Source organism: Nyctibius grandis, chromosome 1 (genome assembly GCF_013368605.1).
Source record: "Nyctibius grandis isolate bNycGra1 chromosome 1, bNycGra1.pri, whole genome shotgun sequence".
Classification (NCBI taxonomy): Eukaryota; Metazoa; Chordata; class Aves; order Nyctibiiformes; family Nyctibiidae; genus Nyctibius; species Nyctibius grandis.
This window is the reverse complement of record NC_090658.1, coordinates 74,952,997-74,977,887: the sequence shown is the minus strand read 5'-3', so window position 1 is coordinate 74,977,887 and position 24,891 is coordinate 74,952,997. Positions and strand designations below refer to the sequence as shown.

At 41.3% G+C, this 24,891-nt stretch overlaps 1 protein-coding gene across 1 annotated transcript in view; it reads right to left on the bottom strand.

Annotated features, from left to right (window-relative positions):
- Positions 1-14,562, bottom strand: part of ROS1 (ROS proto-oncogene 1, receptor tyrosine kinase) — an 84,267-nt gene extending 69,705 nt beyond the window's left edge. The window contains exons 1-9 of the mRNA XM_068405805.1: positions 14,440-14,562; positions 12,631-12,684; positions 10,433-10,492; positions 9,714-9,740; positions 6,798-6,858; positions 5,960-6,108; positions 4,436-4,574; positions 3,949-4,150; positions 3,199-3,275 (exon numbers count right to left, since the gene is read on the bottom strand). Coding sequence (XP_068261906.1) covers positions 3,199-3,275; positions 3,949-4,150; positions 4,436-4,574; positions 5,960-6,108; positions 6,798-6,858; positions 9,714-9,740; positions 10,433-10,492; positions 12,631-12,684; positions 14,440-14,562 — 892 coding nt within the window. The remainder of the gene's footprint in view (positions 1-3,198; positions 3,276-3,948; positions 4,151-4,435; positions 4,575-5,959; positions 6,109-6,797; positions 6,859-9,713; positions 9,741-10,432; positions 10,493-12,630; positions 12,685-14,439) is intronic.
- Between the last annotated feature and the right edge of the window lie 10,329 nt (positions 14,563-24,891).

Below are 24,891 nucleotides of genomic sequence, written 5' to 3'. Positions count from 1 at the left end.
AAGAGCAAAGCAAGCATGTTTATTTCATGTATTTCATCAAGATGGCCAATGACTTTTTTCAAGGAACAAGTAGTTTTCACAGATCACAGAATCACAGAATGTTAGGGATTAGAAGGGACCTCGAAAGATCATCTAGTCCAATCCCCCTGCCGGAGCAGGATTACCTAGATCAAGTCACACAAGGCGGGTTTTGAATGTCTCCAGAGAAGGAGACTCTACAGCCTCTCTGGGCAGCCTGTTCCAGTGTTCAGTTACCCTCACCGTAAAGAAGTTTTTCCTCATATTTATGTGGAACCTCCTGTGTTCCAGCTTGCACCCGTTGCCCCTTGTCCTGTCAAGGGATGTCACTGAGAAGAGCCTGGCTCCATCCTCATGACACTTGCCCTTTACATATTTATAAACATTAATGAGGTCACCCCTCAGTCTCCTCTTCTCTAAACTAAAGAGACCCAGCTCCCTCAGCCTCTCCTCATAAGGGAGATGTTCCACCCCCTTAATCATCTTCGTGGCTCTGCGTTGGACTCTCTCTAGCAGTTCCCTGTCCTTCTTGAACTGAGGGGCTCAGAATTGGACACAATATTCCAGATGCGGCCTCACCAGGGCAGAGTAGAGGTGGAGGAGAACCTCTCTTGACCTGCTGACCACACCCCTTCTAATACACCCCAGGATACCATTGGCCTTCTTGGCCACAAGGGCACACTGCTGGCTCATGGTCATCCTGCTGTCCACTAGGACCCCCAGGTCCCTTTCCCCTACGCTGCTCTCCAACAGGTCTGTCCCCAACTTGTACTGGTACATGGGGTTGTTCTTGCCCAGATGCAGGACTCTACACTTGCCCTTGTTATATTTCATTAAATTTCTCCCCGCCCAACTCTCCAGCCTGTCTAGGTCTCTCTGAATGGCAGCACAGCTTTCTGGTGTGTCAGCCACTCCTCCCAGTTTTGTGTCATCAGCAAACTTGCTGACAGTGCACTCTATTCCCTCATCCAAGTCATTAATGAATATATTGAATAGGACTGGTTCCCGTACCGACCCTTGAGGGACTCCGCTAGACACAGACCTCCAACTGGACTCTGTCCCATTGACCACCACTCTCTGGCTTCTTTCCTTCAGCCAGTTCACAATCCACCTCACTACCCGATCATCCAGACCACACTTCCTCAGTTTAGCTGCGAGGATGCTGTGGGAGACTGTGTCAAATGTTTTACTGAAATAGAGATAAACCACATCCACAGCTTTACCATCATCTATCCACCCAGTTATGTCCTCATAAAAGGCTATCAGGTTAGTTAAGCATGACTTCCCCTTGGTGAAGCCATGTTGACTTCCCCTAATGATCCTCCTATCCTTGATGTGCCTAGAGACAGCACCAGGGACTGATAAAGATGATAATGGGATAATATTATCTCCTTCAAAGTTGATAAATTTAAAATATGTGGGTTTTTTTTAATAAAGTCACAGATTTTAAAGTCAAAAAGGAAAGCTTTGATCACATAAACTGACTTCATGTTTACACAGGCCTAAGTAACTTACATTGAAACCTCTGCAGCAAATCCATACCTTCTGTCTGGGCTATGCATAGCTCTGGGAAAGATAACAAGTCTTGCTTCTGAATCTCAAATCCCTGAAAATCTAGCACATCACCTGCCAAACTGATTCACAAGGTTGTTACCTTCATTTTAAAAAGTGGTGCATTATTTTGAGTCTGAATTTGGCTAATTTCAGTTTCCAAACAATCCTTCATTTTTTTTTTCCCGCTCTAGTTTAAACAGCTGTCTGTTATCAGATATCATTTCCTCATACGGGTATCACAAGACTGTGATTAAATGCTATCTTAATTCATTCCCAGACAATCTGCATAGATTGAGCTGTATATATTTCTCACGTGATGGACACACTGTGAGTCATTTCAGTAACGATCTCTCCAGAGCAGAGTACAACAGGGCAATATCACTTCCTTATCTCTTTTCCAGTGACATTTCTCACAATGTAGCCCAGAGATCAGATCCTTTCCCTGACTGTTCTCAGGGCTCAGATCTACACAGGTCAGTACCTGATGCAGTAACACCATTTCTGAACGTGATACATGAGGAAGGGTTGCTCCTGTTCACGTTAGCGCTCAGACAGAAGGCATGTGCCAGTGCAATTCACGGGAATCAACTGAAGTTCTAAGTAGTGGATAGTAAGGGGAGGTGGGATGGTTCCACACCCCCCAGAAAGTGGCTTTTGGGGGGTAGGGTTGTCTGTTTTCTACCTTCAATTAATTGGTTGGTAATTACCAATTGACTTAATGAACAAAGTCAGATGTACCAGTCTGGACATTCCATAAATGGCTCAGGGTCAGCCAACCTAAAGCTTTATATAGTCTCCAGATAAGGACATATCAGTGTGTCTGAACTACTACTACAAAAAAAAAAAAAGAAGTCATATTTTAAAAAGCACTAGAGAAGCTATAAGCTCAATTGCTCCAATAAATAGCAGAAGACTGGCAATTCAGAGACAGACTTAGAGTGTTTGTTGAAGAGTTTCCAGGTGCTTGACAACTGTATTTCTTCAGGTGGAGGGGGCCGTTTTTTGTTTTCTTTTCTAAAGAGACATTTTGGTAACATTGATTTAATTCTCACTTGTGCTCTGTCTCACCATGTACCTTTCTCTGGCAATTAATTAATATTTATTTGAGTGATACCTATAGTGTATCACTGCTTCCATTATTAATTAGTTAATACAGTAAAATAAATACAGCCATGAAAGAGCAACAAAAATTGATATGATTTCACATATTTGGAATGAGATAACTGAGGAGGTTTTGACAAGAGAGTTTCATATTAAGTATGTAATATTATTAGAAGAAAAACATTTGTTTGTCAGCTGTTAAAATCTCTTCTAGAAAATGAAAGTATATCCTCTCAGTCGCTGCCTTGGACCACTGAGGTGTTTTTCTTCTGTAATACAACTCAGGCCAAATTTTTTTGGGCTTACCAGCATCTCAGGTTATTACCATGCTGTGTAGACCAATAATGTCTACAGCTAAAGAACACAGCTCTCTCTGATATGCTATTGACTCCTCAGCGTACAACTCCTAGTCATGCAGTGTTTACAGTCTAAATGTTATTCTCTTCTGCCAGGTACATGGCAGCCCAGCAAACGTGACTTTGTCCCCAGGAACAGACAGTGATAAGGACTGTGCTACTCTTGTACCTTTGGATTCTGGGGTTGTGATGTTGGCTTCGGCAGGGGGTCCAGCACCAACCTCGTTAACCGCCACAATACTGAACCTATGGGAAACCAAAAAGACAGGTTTTGGTTTGCAGGTTTCTTTTGAAAGATTGCTTGAGAAACATTTTATCAAGCAGGGCAGCTGCTACAGAAGTGCTTGACTTTCGGAAAATGCCCGTTTAAATATAATGCTCTGAGAAGTTTATAATAAAAACAAAACCAACCAGAATTTGAATTCCCCAAAGGTTGGACAAGAACAGAATCTTCTAAATTAAAATTCAAAATGGAGTTTCAGACTCAGAAGAGCAACTCAATTACATTTTAAAGGAAGATCTGTATTTACCTGTGCAAGGCGAATGCAGGCTTTTGTGTTTAATAAAAGTAAAGGAATTCAACTAGATGCTTAAAGGACTAGGGAAGACTGTTCTATCATTCCTTGAATATACTGAAAACATGTCACACAATCTTAAAAAATAAAAAACAGCAGCTAAGAAAATGCAGCCTGCTGGCCCTATATCAAATTGCTTTTCCTTCCCCCCCATCTGACTTCCACATAAGCAGCCAGCTAATCTGGAATAACTCTGTTATCTCAAGGAAGGTACCCTTGCTTTTGGCAAGAACATAAGTAAACAGCATAATTGTGCAGAAGTGGTACTCAGGCATACCCTGCACTATCTGGGCAAGAAGTGCTACAGTACACTTGGCCATGTTGATTATCATTTCTTGTTGTACCTGTAAGTGTTGTTTGGAAAGGTGGAGTAGAATTGAAAGCTATGCCCTCTTGAGGCTCTCAACAGTTCATGATTCTCACTGGTCAGGAGCAAGTTATACCCAACAATCAATCCATTGGGAAAAAGTGGTGGAGACCAACTAACTTCAACAGTGTTTGGACTTGAACTCTGAATATCTTTAATGACAGGAGCTGTTGCAGGAGCTGCAAGAGACAGAAATAACTGACTCACAATTTTGACCATGTGCTTTTCTGTGCATGTTTTTAAAACTAAAAGCAGGAAGCAGTCCTCCACCTTCTAGTTCAAACAAAAGGAGCCCATAGTATTTTAGTTTGGTCTTCTGCAGCTATCCAGCAGAAGTACACATCAGAAACATACACATCATTTTGAAGATTAAGCATCAATATTTTCTGTGAAAGAAACAACAAGGAAACCTAAATGTTTCTGATACGGTCCTGAAAGATGTGATTAATAGTGTGATTCGTTACCTCCGAAAGCGTATGTCCGGTAACTGGGACTTGATGGAGAATGGAGCTGCAGCTGAGATGTAATGATCCAAACTACTCGAAACACGTACTCTGTGAAGGCTTGAAGGTCTTTGACTGTATATGAAGTTTCAGATACTACCTAGATTAATGCACAGACACAAACACTTTTTTTCTTCCTCTATCTGCAGTTACTGTTTAGGGTGTTATTAGGGCAAAAGAGGTCTCATACAACAACATACATATTTCAGGATACTACAGTGCAGCATGCTCAGCTTAAATAAGAGGAAATTCTGGGAGTTATTTTCACCACAGATTTTGATTTTCCATCCTTTCAGAACTTCTCTTTTTTTCAGGTCATGCTACCAAATCTACACAATGAGTGGATGGATGGAAGGATGGATTCAAATAAATTTGAAGAATAAGGTAAAAAACCTAAAACAAGAACATATTATGGGCAATGTATTTTAAACTGTTGGTACATATACTAGAGGTTTAAGATCCAAAAGCTCCTAGCTACCTTAAAATATTTATGGTCTGAAGTCATTGTTCCCCACTATTTCACCAATGATTAATTCAGAAGAACTTCCTGCTTAGCAAATTATCTTTACCTTTGATTTGTGGCACCAGCTTGCCACGCTCTGTAGATTGGTCCAATAGAGGTGATGGCAAGATAACAAGCATATAGTTGACGCAAAAGAACATAATATGAGAATAACTATACTGAGTCAGAACAAAGGTCTGTTTAGCCAAGTATTGTATCTTTGACAAGGACCAAACAAATATCTCTAGGGAAAGGTAAAAAAAAAAGAAAGCGTACAATGATATTTCTCCTGGATACCCTCAGTCTTGGCATTTGATAAGCATGGCTCAACATGAAACAATGGCAATGTTTGCATTTAATAGAATCAAATTTTTTCTTCCATTAATTTGTCCAGTCACTTTTTGAACCCCATTTAGTAATTTTAGTAATTTTAATATTTAGTAGTTTAAATTTAGTAGTTTAACAACCACATGTGCCAGGAAGCAGCTGAACATTTTAACTACGCATTCTGTGAGGAAATACCTTCATTTGCTAGTTTTGAACCTGCTACCTGCTAGTTTCCATCAAGGTCCCTAGTTCCTATGTTGGAGGAAACAGAGAATAATTGTCCATTTCTCAGCTTCTCCAGGCTACTCATGATTTTGTAAGCCTCTTTCATGCGTCTAACATATTACCCAATGTTTTTCTAAAACAAAGTGAAGAGCAGAGATGACAAACACAAACAGTGCCCTAAGAATCCTAGTGTGTTTTACTAATTTTAGCTAACTGCTAGAAAAAGCTAAAGGACCCACTTAATTCACCAGTAAATTACAGCCACTTCTGTTTCAAAATCTAGTCATTGCTTTCATTCCTCGTATGGTTTTTGTTACGATTGTACTCTATTAATAAATCACCCTTTTTTTTCCCCTGTGAAACAGGACTGGATTATAAATAAAACCAAGAACGTATTTCCTTGCAAAGTAAAAGGAAGTGTCCCTCTTTACCTCTGTGTACCTCCAGTCTCCAGGGAGCTGATTGAACTTCCACTGGATAATATATTTCACCCCAGAAATGTTAGCTGGCATCCACCCTAATGTGACATTGTGGCTTCCTATGGTAGATGCAAATGGTGCTTCAGGCTTGTCCAAGTAGTCCGAGGGGAAAATACAATAAAACAGTAAGAAAAAAACCTTTCATGGCAATTTCCAGGCCTTAAGGGTAAAAGTCTATTACCCCACACACCTGAAAGCTGTGAAGCCAATAAAAACACAGAAAAGAATAGATTGAAAAAGTTGCTGAATAAATCACATGACATTTCAAAGACAGTTTGATAAGTAAACCTGAACTGGGCCAAGCTCAAGACAAGCAAATATGACTACAATGCTTGGGTAAATGCACTTTTAGTTATAGGTACTTAGTTAAATTTTGCTGAACAGCAATCTAAAGTATGGGAGACTTCTGAAGAGATTTTCAAGGAGCCTATTTCAATAGCACTGCATTGGCCCTATTGCTCCCATGTAAGGTGCAGGAGCTTTTGGCAAGGATTTCAAGGTAGCAAGCAGGTCAAGGATGGGTGCTTGGCAAAGTATCATCTTAAACAGTTGAGATTCTATTTAAAAAGTCTCATGTCCATGAAAGGGAGGAAAACCGTTTTGCTATAAGGTAGAGTTAACTTCATTGTATTTGGTAAAAGAAAAAAAAGGAGTGGTAATTTTCTGATGAATAAAAACACTCAAGACATTCTTATTTTTGCAAAGAAATCCAGAGAGTAGAACAAGACTACAATCTTAAAACTGAATTAATCAGACTGTGAATCAGACACGGGACTCTCTTCAGACTTACTCTGTGCTTCAACTCCATATGCATCCTCTGCACGGCCACAGCCAAACTTACAGGAAACTGTCTGTTTAGGGTACAGAACTCACTGGTTAGTTTTGTGTAAAGGCAAATTTCCTCCTAGAATTATGGAGACACCTTTTAAATACATGCAAATCCTGTGGACATTTTGAATACATACAAATCCTGTGGAAATATTGCATTCATTCTAAAAAATAGCAGTACCACAAGCTTACTCCAAAGAGTGAGCCTTTCCACCATTTCTGGGCACTGAATTCGTGTTTTCCTCCTTACACACTGTCTTTTTGTGGAATGCACAAATATGGGACAACATTAAAGTTGAAAATAGACTTCAGTGACAACCATGGAGTTAGGAAGTAACGGGTTTTAACTTGTTAAAATTATATGTTCCACATGTTGGATTTCACCTTCTCCCACTTCATGTATTTCCTATGAATGAGTCACATTCTTACAAATCTACTTCCAGTGAATTTTCAAAATAGTTGAAATTAGTAATTTGTAAGAGCAGCCATGCCTAATTCATACTTCCTTGTTAGTAGTTACTCCTTCTGGTACAGTCATGTCCACAAGCTGCAAACATAACAAATACCCCAGGGCAGTGAGTTCTCCACACTCACATCCTAAGAACAGAAAACTCCTAAGAGTTTTCAGTTTAGGTAGGGAACATAGACATAGTGTTATTCTGCTTTATAGGTAAAGAACTTAAGAAGAGGTAGCAATATTTTCCAGGTGGATCTCAATAGTTTAAAAATGTAATTTTTTAAATGTAAAGCTGAGTCTCCTGGAAAGCCAAAACTTTTGAAAAGTGATGGTTTGAGATTTTCTAGACAGGTGTTTTATTTGGGCTCATTTTATTCTGCAAGTTCATTTGGCCTATAAAATCTTGAAGTTTGCTTTATAGGGCAGCCACCTTTTGAGTGATAATTAACCTTTAGATCATTCAGAAGTAATTCATTGTGTTAAGTGAGCAAACTTTTTTAATTGCTCTTCCTGTGATTATAGGATATACACTTGCAGCACCCTATAGAAACTGATAAGGCATGTTATTTCAGACAACACAGTTGCAGCTGAGATAGATTTAAAAACTTGCTTAGCGGTATATTCCTACATACATTATCTCACAGAGGCATTCAGTGCCAAGAGAAAGCACTTAAAAAGTTTTTTCCAATGTTTTCACGTTCAGAGAAATAAAATACTTGTAAGTAAATTATCGTGACTGTTAGCAGGCAAAAATCCAGGTATTAGCAGACATCAGTTATCACCTGTACACTGGAGTTTTCGTTTACAACCAAGATTTGTTTAGTTTGTAGGGGGTAGGGTCCCCAGATTACATGCTGATTCATAGTGCCTTCCGCTTCATTTAACACAGACATTTCTGGCTGTTTGCTTTTTGTTGTGTTTTTTTTTCTTCTGATCTTTTTCTGAACCATAAATCCAATTTTTGCTTGAGGTAAGAGCATTAATAAAGCTCCTAGCCTTAGAAATTTTGAGGAAAATTTGCCATTTCCTCTGCCTGAAAACAAGAAATCCTCCTATGTTCTCCTTTGATCAGAACTGTCCCTGTATGAGCCAGATTCTGCTGCCCCTTCTTGTGAATGTTCCCACCTAATTCAGCAGCACTCCCCTGTTCCCAGGTGAGAGGTAATATCCAACAGGAGTAATACTACCAGATTTCAGTCCCAAGGTGTACTTGCAGGACAGAGCTGAGCCAACACCAAAGGAAAAGTCACACTCTTACTCTCCCTCCTTTCCTCCGAAGACTGCAATGACCTGATCCTCTGCAGGCAGTAACCTGGTGCTCACCTGACCATGTAGGGAGTCAAAAAAAAAAACCCAAAAGCCCTTGCAGGGTTAGTGAATTTAGCTGGCATATTGTATGGCCAGACAAGCAAAAAAAAAAAAAAAAAACCAACCTAAAAACCAGCAACAACAACAAAAAACCCACGCTAATTCTGTGTTTCTAGAAAAACAAGTTGGTTTCTTCTTGGGCTGTTACTACACTCAAAAAGCATAATTTAGCATGTTTGTAAACTTTGTCATCATCACAATTTCACAGATTAGAAAGCATTTAAAAAAATCAATCCTTTCAATCAAAGTTCCAGCTTGCCAATGAGTTTGTGTCCTACTCGTGATTCCCTCCAACTCCTCCATCGCCTGCTTGCAGTGTGTTGCCCTCATCTAGGTACAACCTTCATGCTGAAACCTCAACAGTCCCAAAGACAATCCTGCAATCATCTCATCCCCATCCCATCCAACATTCCATGTTCATGCTAGAAGGACCCCAGAAAGGCACCATCTCTTTAGCAGCACTTTGTTGCCTCATACTTATCACTGTAAACACCAGTCCATCTGCAGCACAGACCAGGCACTCCCCATTTGAGATCTCTTTCTAAAGGACAACACGTTACCCCTTACTGAATTGCATTTTACTTAATTTGGACTCTCTACCCAGTCAAGAGTGTGTTTTGCTTTCTAGCTCCTACTCCTTGTTTCCACTTCTTGCCAAACCGGTGTCATACCAGCCTTAATAAGCATTCTCTCTAGTTCATTTTTAATGGCCTTAACAAAAAACTGGATAGAACAAGACTCCTGTGAGAGCCTAGAACATAGTTTATATAGGTCTGTACTGTGTTCCATACTGGTGTGATTAGTCTGCTTTCTTTAAAGCAATATTCTTTGCTACACAGCAGTTTTTAACTCAAATATATCCTTAGCCACCATGCTGGAAAGAAAGGATTCAAGTACTTAACTCATTCTTCATCTTTAGGGAGCACAAAAAAATTAGACCTGGGTTGATAAATTTGTGTATCTACATTGTATTTCTTAGCACTATATGGACATAATAATCACTGAAATTGTGATATTTTTTTTTTTTTATTGATCTGATAGCATTTAACTTACCTCACATGCTCTGGTGTATGTCTTGTTCTGCCAAGAAGCAAATTAATAAAATGCAGGATTAGCATAAAAATAATCACAGAGTATTTCAAACAGATAATATCAATTAATTAGAAGTTTCTTGCAGTGAAAGTACACTACAAAACCTTATCACTGGCAAATAACGAAAGAAGGAAAACCCACACTTGAAAAACCATAAAGTCAACACTAAAGTGATGCCAAGGCTGAATGAGCTTCAGGTGTTCAAGTGGTCCAGGAAAAAAAAGCAGTTTAAAAACTATCAATCATGGCAGTTGTCCCAGAGCAATGCTAATTCTTACCCATCTGGTTTAGTAAAAGCAAGAAATCAATCTAGTAGAGACCATATGCTTCATTTACATCTGCATACAACTCTGAGACCGGCCCCAGTAGAGTAAAATCCTGAAAGCACTAGTTCTTTCTCAGTGCCTGAAAATCTGAGTGTGTGGTTGAACTCAAAGAACTGCAAAATGTCCCCACATTTTAACAAACACAATGAAAACTTTTGATACTACAGGTAACTCACATAGCAAGAATTATTAACTTCCCAAAAGACAATTTATAAATATACTGAGAGAAAATATGGAATTTACATCTTTTCAGAGAAACATTGGTCTGGTTAGGTTTTCCACATCTGCCATTGGATAAGGTATTTGATGGACTGGAGACAAGTTTTATAGAACCAAGGCTAAGGCAATACTCACACATTTCAGTGGGCAATTGATTTGCACCGTTGCATTCCAAAACTGACATCCCTGTATGCACTGTAAAGACAGACAGTGGCTTTAAAAAGGACTTTGAACGCACATTTTTAAAGAGAAGGGATACTCCAGTGCTAAGGGTGAGAACAATAGTTCAATTTCCAGCTGCAGTAAAACATTCTGCATGACCAAGTCACTTAGTTTCTTCGTGCCTGGTTCCTTAATGATAAAATAGGCATTCACAGCACTTAAAACTCTGTAACAAAAATATTAAATAACCAAAGATACAGGTACTCAGATGCTACAGTAAGGGAGTTACATTGTTGTCCTGGTTTCATGGGGATCAAATTTATTGAATCACTTTTCTATTACACTTTGTTTCAGTTTGTGGCCAGCTGTGGTATGGTGATCAAGGCCATTAACAATTAAGTCCAGGGCAGCTGACCCAGGCTGGCCCACAGGTGTATTTTGTAACATTAATGTCAGGTTCACTATAAATGGGAAAGCTTGCTGGGGAGGGGTAGGGTTCTTTTTGCTTTGGTTTCTTCTCCCTTTCCCAAGGATTGTTATCCCTGGAGCGCTCTGTGGGCTGAGTATAATTTTGTGTGTTTTGTATTAGCATTGATATTGGTTTCCTTATTTTATTAAATCTGTTTAAATTTTAACCCACAAGTCTCCCTTTTTTTCCCAATTCCATTTCTCTGTCAGGTAGGGGACACTGGGTGATAGAACAACTGGTTATTGTTTAGCCCTGGGTGCGGGCTAAGCAAAGACAATTGTATAGTGCCCTTCTCAATGTAAAATCAAATATAGAGAAGAAGAAAAAATAAACCATTCTTAGAGATTGGTTTGTGCAAAACAGTAGAGGTTCAACTACCTGTTCAGCTCTGGTAAAGACTTTGACTCCCTCGTTTGTACTGAGAGCACTAAAAGGACTGCAGGACACCTGAGTAAACTGTGACTGTCACGTGGGGAGAGTGCTCAGCTTTACATGGGCCTTGGGAAAGGGCTGATGCACAGCTCCAGGGGCAGAAGGAACCCTTATTAAGACAGTCCACATTCAGGCTTGTTCTGGGAACCCCTCACCAAAGGGTCCCTCTCTCCCAGCTTTATATTACCGCTTGTTCTCTGTGGAGAAGTAACAGATGCGCAGTATGCTGCACAAACAAGCACAGTGGAAAGCTGTTTGATACAACCCCCCCGCCCTCCAACAGGCAAGGCGTTGGCTCTAAAACCATGAGTTTTCAAAGATCTGATAAATATTATGTGGTTTGGGTTTGATGTTGGGCCTTTCTTGTTTTTTCTGTCCCATCCATTTCTTAATGGTCATGTATGGTTTTTTTTTTTTTAAGGGAAGCTGGATGGGAACAACTTTGGAAGCAGGAGGCTCTGATATCGGGTATTGCAAAGCCTCATGAAAAAAATAATAAGACTTGCTAACGCTGAGCCAAGATACACAGTAACCTAAATAGGCAAGTCAACCTTGCAATGTATTGTCATGACAACACAGACTTTTATGGTCCCAGCATCATAAATGACCCAGCCTTGCTAGATGCCAGGTGCTGAGAGGCTGCTTCCCAATAGTGTCTGTGGAAAATATTGATGACTGAACTCTCCACCGCTCTTCAAAGAATGTGTATAACCACTAGCTTGAATTACATTTGAAATCTGAACTAGGAGAATATCAGCTGAAGTCCTCACAAGAATGCTGCTGTGGAAAGCTCATGTTACACTAAAGAGTCCCCCATGATAGACACAACCATTTGAAGTCCTACAGAACTCTACATTTTTAACACTTGTCATTTTAAGTTTTCTCCCATCAAATCACTGAGAAAACAAAATACACTACTTAACTGTATAAGGGTAGCTAAATAAAACCGTCTTAATGAATCGCATTTTGGAGGGAACACTAGTTTTGACCCATGTTCTCAAAAATGAGTGATTATGAACTTTGTAGACCACAAACGTGAACATGACTCACAGCAGAGATCCACACCCTTTACACATTTTCTTTAAACAAAAAAGATAGCTGTGTCCATAATAATATGAGCCAAATCTAAGCACACAACCTAATGACTTATGCCAGACAGGCAACCGTGCACATTTACGTGAAGTCTTTGACAATATGATCATTGTACCCATTTTATTCAAATAGAAGTAACATAAAAGGTCAGTAATTAACAAAGTAAACCATTACTCACTGCTCCAGTGATGTCACTAATATTGCAAAGGTTAGTAATTCCAAGTTCTCCTTCCTGTAAGAGAAATACATACATTTTTACAAAGAGTCAAAACGTTTCCCCAAAATTCTTTGACTAAAATATGTTAAAGCATTGGTTTTTTTATAAAATAAATTTTCTTTGACTAGTGTTTCCTCATTTGAAGAAATTTATTGTTAACATACCAGTATCTTCTCACTTGAGACTAATTTCAGAGTACCATCAGAGACAGACATTGACAGAATCAGCTGGTGTTAATTAAATTATCTCAGATAGGAACTTGGCTCTCATCTCCTGATTCTGGTTCACTGAGTCAATAACAAATGCCTCATAACTATGTCGGGCATAAACGACAAAGCCAAGTGGCTTTGACCTCGTGGGAGCAGAAAGACTCTCCTTCAAGCTAAATGCCTTTGTCTGGCCTCCTTTTGAAGGGGTTTTACGCAGCCATATGGTGAGCACCCTTCCTCGCCTGCCAAAAAGTGCTCTTGAGCTAAAGTGCTTATTTTTTCACACTATTCAAAGTGTGCAAAACCAGTCACCTCCTGTGAAGTGCAAATGATTTGAGGATGTATTTTGGAGAAGCTAAATGTTGGGTCTTAAGTTTTGTCCTGTGAATGGGTAAGGGCACCCTTAAAACAACTCTCAGGAAGAAATTTTCAGCACATCGTGACAATAATGAGAATCAAAGGTGTCACAAAGCAAATGTGAACCCAATAGGTAGACTGGAGGTGAAAAATAAGATTTACAGCTTTCAGACTCCAAGATTATATTTTTCTCATCTGAATCCCTTACACAATACAGTCACTGAATATGAATGTGATTTTCCCATCTTTCAAAGCTGAGTGGAAGAGCAACTTTTTTCTTACTCTGAATTAATTTAAGCTTAAATCAAAGGATCCCCATTAAAGTTATCATTTCATGATAGGCTTCCACAAGGGAAGGCAGTTAACTCTTTCACTGGTGCAAGAGTTAGAAATAGTTTTAAAGGAACTGTCAGACAAATGTATGAAATAAAATGGAGCAGGTGATAGTCACCTGCAGTAAGTTTCCACGGACAGTTAGCCCCGAGGCACAAAATGTCCTTTTTACAGAGCAAAGGTACATGGTCTTCTAAACATCAACATTTCAGGCAAACAGAAACAAATAGGTAACTCCTGAAAGCCTCATGCAGAATTGTTTGGATTTGAGAGGTTTTTCTTATCTTTGTCATGCATCAGTAGAAGTAAAAATAATAAATTCTACTCGACTACTCAAAGGAACACTAAGAAAGCATAAGATTAAGGATCCAACCACTTACTTTAATACTTAAAGAAATATCCACAAATTAAAGCATAGGTGACCTAAAAAAGAAGCTGAAACTAGTACAGGATAATTGTGCAAGCCACAGATTCCCAGCCAATTTCTTGTGAATTTACAGTTTTACTAGGTTTATATAAGAAAAGTCATAGATCAGACAAAAACTAGTAAGTAATGTGAATAAACAGAAAGAACAAAGGTTTCTCTCCTCTGTCCTCCAGGGTCTTTACCATTCGTAGTAATTTCAGGAGCTGTTGGAACAAAGTATATAAAGAAAGTATAAAACTAAAACCTATGCAATCTGGTTAAAGGGATTTCTTCCTTACCAGGTTCCACAAATTCAAATGTTAAACATCAGTTCTCAAACTCTGCTTTTACTCAGATAGATACATTCTTAAAATCGTTTTGAAAAAGCTGATATGTAATAGAAAATTCTTCCAGTGCTAACAACCATCTATGTTTCAAAAGATTAAGCAGTTTTTCAGAACTTACCAGGTTACTTGCACATAAGTTTTGACAATTTTTTGAGAAAGTACAGTACACTGCAGAAATCCATACACAGTAAAAAGCAGCAAGTCTGTTTAGCGGGAGATCCCACAGGCAAGTGTTCCTCATAACTTTAACAATTTCATCCGGCAGTCTGATTCTTTCCTTGACTTGGCCATACAAACTCCATTTAGTCTAGATAATGGAGACGCAACTGTGAAATTTCTGCATTTCAGTTTATTAAATATTTTTAAAATCCTTGTTTACACTCTGTTCCTTCAACAACTTTTCAGCTTCCTGGAGTGCTTGCCTTGAAATTGCACAACATCTATTTCATAGTTTCTTATTAAACCACTGAAACAAAAGAGCTGACCAATGAAAGTCAGCGTATCTCCTTACATAAATATCATTAACGTAAAAAGGAAACTAAGTGCAATGCTTTTAATCAGGTGCTCTAAGCAACATGGAAACAGGGAAAAAGTGAGAGAATACCAGCCTAATCTTCATTTCTACTATGATTAAGCTATTTCTAAATATTTTCAAGTGGATACAACTAAGAAAATTTGTTGGTGATTATGAATAACCTTGTTAGAACACTACAGTTCGTATCAGTCAGTATAAAAATATTAATTTTCTATTTTAATGACTGTTTTAAAATGTTCCATTTCCACACCAAAATACCACTGAAAATAGACCCCTGTCTGCGTTCTGACGCAATATAGACACAAACTAACCACAGCCAATCTGCTAGGGGGTCTCTACATGAGTGGGCACCATTGAACTAGTAAATTTGTGCCCATATCATGGAAGAAAATTGAAGCTGATGGATAAATCCTGTAGCTGATTTAAAAAGATATGAAGAGTCCTACGTAAAGTTGGAGACTCACATTAAAGAGGTCAGTGAGAATTCAAGTTGAAGATACATCCAGCTCCTAATCTGTGGCACATCTCTGTCGTACCACAGGGCTATCCACAGAGTCATTCTGTGAACTGCAGTAGGAAGTTGATCCAGCTTACATATATATATGTATATATAAACAAATGCTATGTAATTTTTGTGCATGTGTATTATGCATTATAAATAAAATCTGCTATTTTATAAATAACACAACACTAATGATCAGTTTAAGCTGACACATCCTATCATTGCTACTTAAAGAGAGAGGGGATCTGCTTTCCCACCACACCTAAATGCTCCTTCAACTTCCCAAGCCCCACTCACTTGCCAAGCAAACATTCCTGCAGTCGTGCAATAACCAGGCTGAGAATCTGGTTAACGCTAACCCAGCAACAAAAGTGAATTGGTTAGCACTAACCTGATGCTGTTTTCTCTGATTCAGGCTGCAGCAGAGCCCCATATGCTGCTGCGGCCATGGATGGTAGGTGAAGGAGCTAAAAGCACCGAGATGGGAGCAAAGGATAAGCCAGGCTGGAAAGAGCTGATGGATATTGCCAAGCACTTGGCTCAAAGGCGGTCGGAGGAAGGAAAGGCTGTGTGGAGCAGGCTCCTTCCTTTTCTTCCGATTGTCCTGGGAAGCATTTGGAGGCTTCCTTGTGCACTATCTCAACCTCCTCACTGCTACTCAAGGGAACTCCTAGACAAGAGTAAGACTCATCTAAGGTGAGCTTAGCTTTCAGCTGAGGGCTTTCGGCTACATAGGTGAGCGGGAGTTACCGCCCTATTTACTTGTCACCACTTCACTCCAGAAGGATGCTGCCCCCGCTTCAGCTCACCAGAAAAGCCGCTCAAGAGGGAACTCCTTAGCTCCAGCCGAAATAAGCCAGTTTAGTCTGACTGCTTAAATAGTAGCTCTTTGCTAATCCAGCTCATCTCAGCTGAAGCAGCTTTGTCAGAGCTCACATGAGCAGCAACACTGAAGAGAAATCTGGTGACAAGCAGCTGTAAGCTGCAATTTCTTCCTGAGGCAGAGTACTTTGTGCTTTGTATAGATCTTTAGGAGATTTAGGACCCTCAGGTATTGGTCTCTAGGTCTATACCAGTAAATTAAATGTGCACATGCCCATACCCTAGCAGGTGTCATAGAATAACTCAGATCCATGCTTCAAAAATCACTTACACTCCAGGAGAGGATGGCCATGACTGAAACACCTAGGAGGAATGGCTCCTAGCTTTTACTAACTCGTAAACTGTTCTTGGATATTATTTAGGCTAGTGCCGACATGAATCAAAACAACCAGGGACTACTCTAACAGTTTAACAGTTGATCTATGATGTGATCACTCAGAGTCAGGAATGCTGCCTGATATGGCTTTAAATTACTAGTTTAGATGTAGCCCAGGTAAACAAATGTGTCTAAGTTCAATCTTAAAAAAAAAAAAAATTAATTGCATTTAATTAGTCAACACTTTTGAGTTTTGTTGTGTTTTTTAGGACCCAGTTTATTGTTAGGACTTGTCTTGGGTCTTGTTTGGGGGTGTATAGGGAAGAGCAGTGGGAGGGGAGAAGAAGGGATCAAGTTAAGATCCTGTGGAGGAATGTAATCAAGGCGCATCTGAAAGCCTGAAGAAGTCAGCGACTACATAAAAATGTTGGCATTTGGCTCTTATGGCAAGGAAATTTGACGACAATCAAATACACGTAACTAACCCTTTATTTATAACTGGAAAGACTTGCAATTACTGATGCTGATAGTTCTTGTAAGCGAGAATTTGCACATTCATATATGTGTAGTACACGCATACCTTGCACAAACGGGCTCTAACCATTGCTGCAATATAGATAGTTCATAAAACAGTAACATTAAAGAAAATGTTCAAAAGAACATCTCGTGTTACGATGCAGAAGTTGTTCTCAGCCTTCCGACACTGTTTTCCGCCAGGTGTCGCTGTAACATCCCATAAACCGGGACCTTCGCAAGGAAAAGCACCGACCTGTCCCCTTGTTCATGTTCCTTCTAACACATCGGCCAAACAACTACTAGCAGTCACCTGACCCTTTGGATTTTTCACCTAAATTTCAAGATTGCTTCAGGAAGGGAGTATTTATGGGTTAGAAACCAAACTTTAAAAAGAGGGCTTGTAAAACCAGTAAATGATAGGGTATGTGTTATTTTTAGGGGCATCTCTTCCATAAAACTGCATCATAGCACAGAACTAGGGGTCCAAACTCTGTGAGAGATCATTAATAAACCTCATCCTTTACGTTTTAGATCTACCTACAGAATATCATTTCCTTCATCCCAAAGACCAGCACAGGGAGAGAAAATTCGAGGATCTGCAAGGGAGAAGACTATGAATGAGTAGAAAAAGAGTGTAATGAGTAACAGAGAAAAGCAGACTCTATTACAATTCCCTACCTGAACAGCAGTATGTACCAGAGCACCTCACAAATTGTGGACTAATCTTTTAAACTGCTTTGAGAGCAATAGAAATGTATATAGACAAATGATCAGTCCTGAGAGTAATTAATATGGGCTATCATATCTTGAGGAGAAAAATGCACATTATTGCTGCCAGCAAGGCAACAACTTCTTTACAGCTGGAATTATCATGAGCAGTAAAGACAAATCTTTCCTGTATGTAAGCATGCACATATTTGTGCATATGTACACATGAATGGTATCATATAAGCAGACTAATGATCTAAGACACAAAGTTTTAGGGCTCCTATGCACTTACAGCAGAAGACTGAAATCATTGGCTCAAGGTGGCTCAACAGCCTCCCCTACCATGCACCCCAGTGCACAGAGACAAGGTGTTACCCCTACAGCCAGAGGGATCAGTTGGAAAGAATCTCCTGGGCTGTCAAAGGTTAAAGCCCAACACATTAACATAAACTGACACCAACTTCAGGTTATTTTCATACTCCAGAGCAAAAGCTGCCAAATTTCAGGGCAGCTCCTGGCTGACCCAGTCCAGGAGCCATGCCATCATCCCTGCCCCATTAGCAGCAACCTCCATCAGAAAGGTAGGCCAAGCAGCTCAAGGTAATACCCACTCCAGCCATCTAATTTTAATCTGCTCCCATATGCGAGTCAGGCACCTAAAATCTCACCAAATGAAACAATTGACCATGTGCCGCCATTTAAACACATCTGTAAGTAGTCTCACAAAACCACAGCACACAGCAGCAGTTGGAAGGACCATAAAACAAAAAAGGCGATGCCTGAGGAGGCAAGGAGGGGAACACCCAAAGGTCCCAAATGTCTATGTCTAATCTGGACTACTTGTGTCCAGTTACATAGCACTGAAAATTCCTTGAAGTTAGACCACATTCATGAGCCTTGTCTTGGTGGGGGAGAAAGTTGGGAGAGGTGAAAAAGGAGAGACTAAATCCTGCAGCCAGCCTACAGGGCAGAGCAATGAAAAGGAAAATCTCAGCTTTTACTTATCAGTTTCTAACCCCTTTGTCTTGTGGGGGTAACCTTGAAAAGATATGCTGATGTGAAGCACTCACTAATGGTGACGGATTTTCACTCTTTTCCAAAGATCACAGATTCTTCTCATTTTCCCTCTAGCAATGGGCCCTCGTTAGCTTTTGCATTTCTTAGTAAAGTAAGTGAACAAGGACCCTAAGGGCAAAAACTACCCTCCATTGCCCCAGCCTCCCTCCCCTTTTATTTATTGTGCAAATGCTAGGGCAGCCATTTGTCTGGCAATAGCAGCCAGTCGGGTCAGGGAATGCTTTGCACAGAGGGAAGACCTTACAAGAGAAAGCCCCTGGAGTCTGGCTCAAGATTTATATCTATTTCTGCAGATTAGAGACTTGGGGTTGGTGAGGGGCGGAGAAGCAGACTGTTAAACTGGATCAAATTGGAAGGACAGTCATGCGTGAGACATACTTAGCCGAACCAGTCAGGAGACAGGAATTAGTTTCTATTGATCTGCAGTAAAGATGACTGAAGAAATGTCTCATTAAATGATCTACAATTATGGATTTCAGATTAGGCAAATTTGAGCTCTGGAGATTAACAATAGCAAGAGATGTGAAAGCTAGGCCAGGATAGAAAATATAAGGAATGCTAAAGGGTAACAAAGATCTATAAATATGCTGCTAAAAAATTCAAATCTAAAAAAAAAAAAAAGACTATATCAGGGCTTAATAAACTACGTTTGCATAATCATTCTATATGACATCAGGGGAGAAAGAGAGCTAGCACAAAATGACAATAAAACTTTGCTGTTAAGTGAATAAAGCTTGCACTGTTTTTTGTATTGCTTTAAAGAGGATAGATTGGCAAGGTATTTGCAAAGCTCTTTAGTGATTTGTTTAACTATTACCTATTAGGTATCTTCTGATTGTTACTAATCAAATGTGTAGTCTGTAATTTGAAGAAAACTAGATTTCAACATACACAAGTAGCAGACAGAGCAACAGTGTAAGTGTAAAATGGCCTGATGCAGCAGGTCTGAAGAGGATGGCATGGAAAAGGTTTGCAAAGGTTTTTAGAGAGGAACAGAAGGAAAGAAGATTGCACACTGCAGAAGGAGTGACTTACTGCTCTGAGCATGTAGAGCAGTGTATAGGAAGATATAAAGCCAAGATTAGGAGAAAAAGACAAAAGAAGCAGAAGCAGTAGTGTAGATTACACGATCTTTGTAGAGATCCTCAGAACAGTCAGATGCTTAGGCTGCATAAACGTCTCCCATAAAAGGCTTTACCTCTAACACCTCCTGGTTTCCATGGTATTCCAAAATACCTGAATATGTCATCTCCCGGTAGTCTCATAAAATCTCATCCAACAATCCAGAAGAGAGCCCATCTGCATGGAGCCTATGACTGCCGGAGAAGCAACAGTGCCCACCGTGGCAGGCAGGAGTTAGCAAGGGCTGGATCTGACCACTTCAATCACCTGCCTGTGAAAGAGGGTTGTTGGAGAGCTGTTTGGATGCACTGCTCACTAACCTTTCGATAAATATCTAGAGTTTCAGTCCCTCTCCCCTAAAAGTTCCTGTCCCCCTTTCCTTGGCTGAGCCATGCCCCTGGGTACTGGCACTGCCGCTGGTCCACATGAACAAGTAGGTCTAGTTCTCCACACAAGCAAGAGCAAAGCTGCTCATAGCAGAAAAAAAAAATAATTTTAAACAAGTTCTCTAAAATGTTTTTGAGCCTCCAACAGGCAAACACAGGCTTGTTGCAAACAGCTGGAGATACGTCTGATCCCTTCTTGTTTGAGAGACAGGGAAACGTCCTCTCTGAAGACCACGGTTATCTGGGACTACCAACATCAGAAATCCTGGGGTTGGTAACCCAGCACATCATTTCTATCTGTGTTAACAGGTGAAAAGGTAAATGCTGTGGGAAAGCTAACATTTTGTCTCAACTTGCCAACATGTACCAACACCACAAGCAGCCCAGTCAACTCTTAAGTTTTTATCGTCCAAGGGTCTCAAACCCCTTTGGAGTACCAACAGCTGCCTTGATTAAGACCTGGCCTTTCCTCGGGAGGTCCTTGTCACTGCAATGGACAGAGGGGAAGGCCTGAGCGTGCCTCTGCAGCCCCCAAATTCAGATCAAGCCCTGCTGAGAGGTGGCCAGTGCTGAGTCCCGTGACTGCACCTGCTGCCCTGCTCTGGGGATGCCTGGGGCTTGGTCCCATTGCCTAAACATGGGTCACTCATGACCCCCGTGCTCTTTTAGGGTATCTATCTCAGAGGTTCACCCAGGGCTGGTGGCATCTGGGCACCAGAGCCGGGGACCCCTCAGGGCAGGGCCCAGAAGGCAGGGCCTGTCCCACTGCCCCAGCCAGGAGCAGGGCAGCCGGGCACACTGGGGCAGCCCCAGCCCCGGGCATCAGGCACCTCCCTGGGGATGGGAACGGGCGGAGGCCAGGCTGGGATGTGTGCCCATGGCTCAGCGAGCGCTGGAGGCAGGCAGGGCAGGGCTGTGGGGAGTTGGAGACCAGCCCTGCCGTGCGCGGCATCGCTGGGGCAGGGGCTGACAGCCCCAGGGGTCTGACATGGGACCCTGGGCTGTGGGCAGGGCGTGAGCCCCTTGGGGCTAGGCAGGGACAGCCAGGGTCCCCTCAGGGCCTGGGAAGGCAGGTGTCACCCCAGAGCAATGGAGACCCCTGCCCTTCTGGACCAGCAGCTGGGGGACAGGGGGATCATTCAAGCACCTCAAAAGGCAGGAGGTGCCTCTGTTTAGGCCACTGAACCAAGCCTGACATCTCCATTGACCGCAACAGCAGTCACCTGCATTCAGATGCATTGATTTTAAATTAATCACAATGCTTTAAAACAGTCTAAGTATTATCTATCGCCGGCTGTGTGCATGCTGCCCCTCGTGCTGGCACTGACATGCCGTCAGACCCACAGCAAAGCAGTTGTCTGCATGTCGAACCAGCTTTTCCTTTTCCCTGGCTGAGGAAGTTTCCTTCCTGAGGAAGTTTCCTTCCTGAGGAAGTTGAAGTCAGGCAGATGCCGTGGCAAGGAGTGGGGCGGGCACACAGAGCTACACCTGAACACTGACAGTGAGGGTGCACACCAAGGCTGAGAGGATTTATCACTCTGTCAAAGAGAGCAGCCCTGACATTTTAACCCCTCTTTCCCTCCCACCATGTTCCCAGACCTCAGTTTCCCCTGCCCTGCCCTAGCAGTGGGGTCATTCCCCCTTGCACCATCTCTGGTGCTTTTTTGATCCTCTACTGAGCTAATTCAGGTCCCTGCACAGCAGAAAGCCATTCAGCATGTTGTCAAGAAAATGTTCTGCTGGCTCAGCAAGTTGAATTGCTCAACACAACATCAGGTGAGCACCAGGAAGAGGGGAAGTAAGGCCAAGAAAGGGACCCTTTGACCCGGCTGGTTTGAACCTTCACTCTAACAGCTGCTATTGTTAACTAAATTTAGGTCTGAGGATACATCATTGTCCCTTAATAGAGAGAAGCCTGGGCAGCAGGTCTGCTGCTCCTGATGTGTTTGAATGTGAGCTTGCACAATAGAGCAGTGACCTCTCTCTGCATTATGATAATAAAAATAATAAGAGTTGGCCTTTAATTGTGAGAACATCTGGACTCCCAAAAGGTTTGCAAAACAATAACATACTTAAGCTGTAATGACAAATACTACCTCAAGGTAAAGCAGGATAAGAGAAGAGAAGCATTAAACAAGGGATATACTGGTTCATGTGTTTATGCTCCCAAGATTAAAGATATAAATTGGCTTATGAAAAGTATACTATTTTTTCAGTATTACTTATATGCACAAACACAAGCACATGCACTCACCCTCCTCTTCTAATGCTGAAAGGAGTCAATGGAGCTAAAAGAAGAAAGGAATACACTAGAAAGAGAAAATCTCTAGATCAATACAGATGTAACATAATTACTTATTTTAAAACAACTGATACTGTAATAACAATTTCTGAGAAGATCCTTCTGTATTTTTTTCTTTTCCAGCAACCTCTGGAATATGGACTAAATTACACACCAGAGAAAGTCTATTCTGTGAAAAAGGTTAATTTGCCCTTTTGCAGTAATCCACAGCAGAGGCTGCAGAAGAGACCATATCCTTCAACCTCTGCAGATATTTGTGTTCACAGTCCAGTGTACTGGTGGATACTCACCCTAATAGCAATTTAAGTGAAGGTCAAATAGCTGAGGTGCAGGCACGTGCGCTCTTCTGCTGCTCTGCAAGCTGCAAAAGCTGAGCAGAGCAGAGAGCTATGGGCACAGCAATATCTTGAAACACTACAGCAGGATCCATCAGAACCTGGAAAGTAAGGGCCTCAGGGAGCACTCAGCACTGGTCTCAGCACAGGCTTCCCATGTAACTTCAAGGTGCTTTAGATTAGGCCCAAGAACTAAGCTGAAGGCAGAGACTCAGTTGAAGCAGGACTGCTAAGTAGTAACGCTCCCTTTGGCAGAGTTTCTAGGTCCAGAAAGAGTGCCCAGGCACATACGCTTTAATGTCAGTAAGCCACTCAGAATAGTTTACTGCTTTTTTGCCCATGATTTTCAGATAATGACAACACATATGAGAAATTGTCTATATGTATATTTCTGTAAGACCAGTAAAACAAAAGAGCTATAAATATTTCTCTTGTGTAGCAACAAGTTAACCTTCACTTGGTAGAACAGCTGACTGTGGTATCTCTGTCAAGATGGTTTTGTTTCCTTTGCTTCAATGTTCGCTATTTTATTACATTATTGTAGTTCCACAGATCAAAATAACAAAAAAAAAATCCCAGGGACACTAATGTGGAACAAGGAACAACAAGAAAAAATATTAGTTTTAAGATGCGAGGAAGTAAGTGAAGGTTCATGGTCCGCCAAAGCCAGCCTCTGCAGCCAGAGGAAACCAATGTGGAATGACCTACATGTACTCCAACAGTGGTTTGTAACTGAGAGGAGGCTGAAGAGCAGCCGGGCTCCCTGCTCCTCCTTGTTTAGAAGCAGTTGAACTGGCAAATTGAGAAGTCATAACTTCACCACCTTGTCAGTGATAGGAGTGTATGGTGTGACAGAGGATATTTGACCATCATTTCTCAATGGCTTTGCCTCTCTGGATCCCTAGTAGTGCAAGCATATTGGCGGGAGTGTGGGAGAGGAACCAGATAATGCCATGAGAATGAATCAAAATCCAGTTGATGTCTCCCTTTTCCAAGTAGAAGCTACAAAGTCAGTCAGAAAACAGTTCAACAGTGCTAACATGAATCCTGGTGGTTGATTAATAGAGTATGCTCACCTTTTTTGAAACAGTAGGTCAAATACCTAAAAATGCATAAATGGTACAGTACTCAAATGCAGACAGCAGAAGTCTGAGCCTAAAAGATTATGGTAACCCTTGAAAAGGTGCCAAGTCCTCGTAATTCCCAGATGAGCAGGATGCTGTGTGAGAAAGCCAGAAGCTGAAGGGACTCAAGTCCTCTCTAGAGACAAGAGGTATGTGTTTCCACTGCGGGACTATACCAGGTAATCATTGTCAAGGTTAGTTTTGCGCTGGTTTGAGCAGCCACCAGCACGGCCTTAGCTGTGGCTGACTGCACCAGAATGTGCTCACCGCTTGTGATACTGGGTGTGCATCCCACATCCTTTCGTGCTGCACTAAGCCGAGCCGCCCCATGACATCTCCTCTGTGAAGCTGCCTGTTTCTCTGGGCACATGAGGAACTGTGACTGGATAGTGGGGATTGTTGCATGGACTTTGGCCACACACAGGTATTCTCTGCCAGGGTTAGTCATGCCAGCTGAAGGTTTTCTTGTTCCTAGCTTCTCAGCACTGTTCATCCACTGGAATGTCTTCAGATGAAGCCAGCTAGGTTCACTCAAAACTTTTAAGCTGCTGTGGACAAATGTGTACGAAACAGGTAAGAAAACATATCTACTGCAGAGCCTTTAGGGTGGGAACTCAAGCTGCCCAGGCAGCAAGAGCTAGAAATGAAGATTAAGCAGCAGAGCTGCTCACCTGGTGAAAGCCTGGTCCTGACCCTAATGTATGCCATCGGCGCAGGAGAGCAGCCCACGGGATGTGGATTCCCGGGCTGAACCCACACAGGCAG